This window comes from Telmatherina bonti (assembly GCF_933228915.1).
Source record: "Telmatherina bonti genome assembly, chromosome: 12".
Taxonomy (NCBI): Eukaryota; Metazoa; Chordata; class Actinopteri; order Atheriniformes; family Telmatherinidae; genus Telmatherina; species Telmatherina bonti.
Genome location: NC_136610.1, coordinates 29026427 through 29032426, shown reverse-complemented (window position 1 = coordinate 29032426; position 6000 = coordinate 29026427). Strand labels below are relative to the sequence as shown.

Genomic DNA, 6000 nt, shown 5'->3' with positions numbered 1-6000 from the left:
TAAAGGTTCTCTGAAAATTTTGTTTTTTTTGTATAAATTAAAGTGTTTCAGCTCCTGATCAAATCAAGACAAGCATCAAGTTAATATGATGGAGATTCACTTTTTTTTAATTCAGTATCAAAGTTTTTTGTTTTTTTAAAAAATTTATATTAACTTCATAAACTTTGCTACAAAGAATGTAATGGTTATATATAAGAACACTAGTCTTTTTGCGCCTACATTATAACAAATATCTGGTTCTATTACATATTCTCTTCTACTTTCATTTAGCAGTTCAAAGGTTCACGGCCCCAGAGGACACAGTCACCGCAAGTTTTGGGAAGTTCATCAGTGAAATAAAGCCACAGCATTTGTCCTCTGTGGTTCTCAACCGCAGCAAAAGAATGGTGCTGGACAGCATTGGAGTGGGTCTGATTGGCAGCACGACTGAAGTGTTTGAACTGGCCCTGAAGCACTGCCAGGTGAGGTTTCAGGCATACTTAAGTTTACACAGTCATATTGTAGATTTCTCTTTTTGGGAAAAGCTAAAATTCACATTTCTTTTCTTGTTTGTGACATGCATGTATTAAAAAAAAAACTATTAACAGATTAAAACAGAATTGTAGATAAGAAAGCAAAGCTTTTTTTTTTCTTACTTTTGACCACAACCACAAATGCATGTGTCTGTCTTTTTAGTACATGTATGGCCCTGATTTCATCAGCTCTGTGTATGGACGCAGGGGCATCAAACTCTCCCCAACACTTGCTGCTTTTGTCAATGGAGTAGCGGTAAGCAAGAAAATATTAACCCACTGCCACAACCACACTACAGATATATAATATGCAATAATAGTAAAAGCCCAACAAGAGAACTGAATTGTCAAATAAATGAAAAAAAAAGTCATCATAGTTTCTTTTCACGCCAGACTCATTCCATGGACTTTGATGACACATGGCACCCTGCCACACATCCCTCAGGAGCCGTCCTTCCTGCTGTGTTGGCTCTCAGTGACATGCTGCCAGCAAACAGCAAGCCTGGTGGTCTGGACTTCTTGCTGGCCTTCAATGTTGGCATTGAAATCCAAGGCAGACTAATGAGGTTCTCTAATGAGGCTCAGAATATCCCCAAGAGGTGAGCGCATTAGTCACTTTACTTGGTTTAAGCATTTTCAGCTGTGGCTCATGTTTTGTTTTCCACCGGGCAGTCTCAGAGTTTTCTAACTGACCCTACAGAGATCAACACTGTGGTTGATAAAGAGAGAAATTCAGTATAACGTGAGGTGTTTTCACCAGTTTTTCATGAGTGGGCAAAGACGTTTTGTGGTCCTGGTATTAAAAGTCCACAACTAAAGAACATCATTTGAGCTGGTTTTATATAAACAAATATTTCCAAAGCTGCTTCCCCTCAGTGATGTTTTGGAGGTGTCCTTGCTCCTGTAGTGTGCTGCATGCAGCCTTCTCCATCTTACTGTGGTCATTTCCTTATTGCACTATTCATTCCAGTATATGAAGGATGATGTCCAGCATTAATAACATGTAACAGCTTTGGCATTTATCAGCCATGTCTCCTGCACTCTATGGAAGACATTTACATACTCATAATGCTGTTAATGTAATGTGCACTTATGATACACATTAAGGGAAAAGTAACATTCCAGAAACAAGTAACTAGTGTGTTTGTCTGTCTCAACAGGTTTCACCCTCCCAGTGTTGTAGGTACGATGGGGAGTGCAGCAGCCTGTGCTCGTCTCTTGTCTCTGCATCCCTCCCAGTGCAGTCATGCCTTGGCTATAGCTGCTTCTCTAGCTGGAGCCCCAATGGCTAATGCTGCCACCCAGTCTAAACCCCTTCATATTGGTAATGCCTCTCGTTTGGGGCTTGAAGCTGCCCTGCTGGCTTCCAGAGGTCTGGAGGCCAGTCCTCTGATCCTGGATGCTGTTGCAGGGGTGGCAGGGTTTAATGCTTTTTATGAAGATTACTTGCCACAGCCTTTAGGATCACCTAGTGAAGACGGCCATGTGTTCCTACTTGAGGAGCAGGACATGGGCTTCAAGCGCTTCCCTGCACATCTGGGGATGCACTGGGTGGCGGACGCTGCAACCTCAGTCCATGAGCTTCTTGTGGGAGACGGTCCTGGTAAAGTCTCTTCTGCTCAAGTCCAGGACATCCTGCTCAGAGTCCCCCAGTCTAAATACATCAACAGACCCTTCCCTGAGTCTGAGCATGAGGCACGCCACTCCTTCCAATTCAATGCCTGCAGCGCTCTCCTGGACGGTGAGGTGACCGTGCAGTCCTTCACCCCAGCTGCCATCAGCCGCCCTGAGCTGCTCGCCCTGCTGAGTCGTGTCCGTGTGGAGCACCCACACGACAATCCTGCTAATTTCAACCGCATGTATGGCGAAGTCCAGGTGACACTTGTTGGTGGAGACATCCTAAAGGGGCGCTGTGACACGTTCTACGGGCACTGGCGCAACCCGCTGACCAATGAGAGCCTGAGGAAGAAGTTCAGAAGTAATGCAGAGGTGGTGCTTCCTTCAGAGAGGGTCGAGCAGCTGATTGAGGTGGTGGAGGAGCTGGACCAGCTTGGAGACTGCAGGTCTCTGCTCTCACACCTGCAGTGATGGTTTAAACAGACACAGACACACCATTAGACAGAAAATATTTTACAACATATGCCACTTCCAAAGATGCATTTTCTATGTTCAAAGCCTTCCTTTTGTAGGGATTTATTTATGTTGAGGGTTATTTATTTCAGTATTTGGGTGATGAAGCAGGACTGTGTTTTTACTGCATCGCTGCATTAAAGATTAAAAGAAGATGACATGATAGATTTAGAGATGGGAAACATCTATCTGCAAGTTTGCTACAGAAAAACTGGTCTTCTGTTGTATTTAGCTGAGAATTACTTGTAAAACTGAAAATTTTGAATGTGTGAAAAAGCAACTTGTCTTAATGTTCTTGTTTTGCATCCACTTTGTTCAAACTAGCAGTAAATGTGATTGTAAAGAAACCGGATCTAATATGTTCTCAAAACAGTCAATAAACGTCTGACTTGTACACTTTACATTGTTTTTGTGTGTCATTAGGGTTCTGTTATCTTTCAAACTTATAAAATGGGGGCCTTAAAAAATGGTACCATCTTCTGAAAATACTTTCACCCTCTAAAAGCATAAAACTTAATTTGTCTGGAGAATTATTTTATACAAGCACTTGTATTGCACCGAGCTTCAAAGAGGAACAATGATCACCTCTGAAAGGGTCAAATGTTGCATGCGTGCTCTTAAAGGGAGGATGTAAAATTGGCACAAAGTTGACTATGCAATTCCACTGACCAGCTTATCCAGAGAAGCACTGGAGCCACTTTGGGCTTTCTTAAGGAACTCCACTTGGATATCATTATGTATTCACTGGATTTTCTACGAAATACTTCATCAGGCAAAAACAGCAACCAATTACAAAACATTTTTCCTGTTTTTTTTTTCTTTCTGTTTTCTTTGTGCCTTCACATCATACAACACAACACAAATCATACTATATTATTTATTCATTCATTTTCTGAACCGCTTCGTCTGATAAAAGGTTAGGGAGCTGGGAGCCTATCAGCAGTCTTCGGGTGAGAGGCAGGGTACACCCTGGACAGGTCATACTATACTATATTAGGTATTAATATTATCATCATCTTTCACATTTTCATTGTATTTGTTGTATTATTGTTTTATTATTGTATTATTTTATTTTATTTTATTTCTTAGTTCATGTAATTTGATGCTTTTAAACCATATCTCCAGTGTTTCCTCAGTGGGGGCCGCCTGCACTGGGGGTTTAATGGGCGGTGGTTGGGGCAGTGCTTCGCTTCTTGCTGACTTGTAGCAAGCTGGCAACCCTAATGGAGGCGTTCTGGCCTTGGATTGTGGGCACCACCCAGTGGGACGGTGTTTTGCAAGGTGGGGATGTAGTAGAAGTTGGGTTGGGTTGTTTCTAACTGTGTAGAGCATTATGTGCTTTGTTTTTAATATATGGAAAGTGCTTTATTAATACAGTTTGCATTTGAATTAATTTTTCTTTTAAACAGAATTTTTTATTTTTTCTCTTTCGTTTCTCTGTCATGAATCATTCCACAAACTGACACCCGAAAGAGACTTTTAAAAGCAGCAAACTGCACCACCAAAAGGCCCGTCTGTGCTCTTTAAAAAGCCACAATGAGAAAAAGACAAAACCATTGCTGAAGGTTGCTGCTGCGTTGACCTCTTGGGTCAGCAAAGTGAAGTAAGTAAGTAAGTAAGTAAATTTTATTTATATAGCACCTTTCACAGACAGAAGTCACAAAGTGCTTCACAAAAAAGCAAAATACAAAAATAAAATACATATAAAAAGATAGACCAAAACACTGTATATAAAAATAGACACAGAAACTGCTGGTCATAACACCCCTAATCTACACAGCTGGGTATGCCTGCCGAAACAAAAAGGTTTTAAGATTGCACTTAAACACATCAACAGACTCAAGCGAACGTAGGGAGGGTGGAAGATCATTCCAGAGCCTCGGCACAACAACCTGAAAAGATCGGTCTCCTCGGGTCCTAAAACGAGAACGAGGGACCATGAGTAAGTTTTGATCCAACGATCTCAACCTCCGCATGGGGGTATATGGACACAACAAGTCTCTTAAGTAGGAAGGGGCCTGGCCATGCAAGGCTCTAAAAGTGAGAGTCATGACGCAGGATATCAACCAGAGCACACGCAGAAGGACAAGGAAGGAGATTCAGCAAACAAGTCACAGTCACACCCATGCGAGAACAGAGCTTTACATGTTTCGACTCATGTGCCCTCATGTAGGAAGGACGTGCGCTTGCTTTCATGACTAAAACAATAAAAGGAAAGAAGTGCACATAAAATCTTTCAGAATTTCTTCTATTGTCTAATGTTTAAGCAGATATTAGAAGAAATTTGTGCAGCTCAAGTGATGTTTTTCTGAAATTGTAGATGTGATCTCATCCACGCACATAACCATTTGATAATAAACTGTGCTTGCGATGAAATACAGCCAGATAAGGAAGTAAGATTAGCTGTTTCACAGGAAACATGTTAATGTTTTGCTCTGTATCTGAAAGTATTTCTGGTCACTATAGTTTCCTGGTCAGCTGTCTTCCTCTGAACCTGACCCACTGGCACGTATTCACAACAATCTGACCCCTTGGTGGTCAGGGATCTTCCTCTGTCAATTATTTACATTCTTGCTTTGTTAGCTGATGATGACAGTCATATCTAAGTTATATCTAAGTTATATCTAATCATATCTAAGTTGCACACACACATATGAATGAGTGAGTATGCACTGTACAGGTTATAAATGGCTTTTCTAAAGACTCCAGCTGATCAGTTTGAGGAACCATCTTCTAAAAACAAGTTCTGTTTCGACTCACAAATACTTCAAGGAAGAACATTTTGCTAAAGTCAATAGTGAAGAAGTATGAAATGTTATAACGGCCAGCAGCTACTGGACTTGGTCCACCATCTTGCATGTAATACTTTCAAAGATAGACTGATTTTCCGAAAAGCTGGGACCCTTACTGTATCTGAGAGGATTGCTACAACACACTTGGCCCGCAAAGCTCTGCATTGCAGGCAACTTCACACGCAGCTTGCATGGCTTCTTCAGACTCCCACCATCCAGAATGAGGAGCCTTCAGGGGAGGACTGGACCCCCCAAACCCCCCTCAACTTCCATTGTTTTTACCCTTGCCACTTTCTGCTCCTATTTAAACAATTATTGTTGCCATAAGCATTTTGTAATGTATTTATAAGACGCATACTTTAAATACTGTATATTATGTGTTGTTCTTTGTATATTATTGCACATCATTGTAAAAATTTTGTATGTTGTGTTTTACAATTTTATATTTTTATATACATTTTTTATTTTTTCATTGTTCCAATTCAGACTGTGGATAAGAGGGAATGTATACCCCGAACCGATAGTGGATTGACAATATGGCTGATTTTTTTTCCTTCTTTCACTAC

General features: G+C 41.0%; 1 protein-coding gene across 1 annotated transcript; it reads left to right on the top strand.

The window, feature by feature from the left end:
• Positions 1 to 293: 293 nt before the first annotated feature.
• LOC306763579 (cis-aconitate decarboxylase-like) lies at positions 294 to 2600 on the top strand (the record flags this gene model as incomplete). Its single annotated transcript, XM_079250423.1, has 4 exons — positions 294 to 461; positions 676 to 768; positions 906 to 1111; positions 1673 to 2600. Exons 1-4 carry the CDS (start codon positions 384 to 386, stop codon positions 2598 to 2600), a joined length of 1305 nt encoding a protein of 434 aa, XP_079106549.1. The 5' UTR covers positions 294 to 383.
• Between the last annotated feature and the right edge of the window lie 3400 nt (positions 2601 to 6000).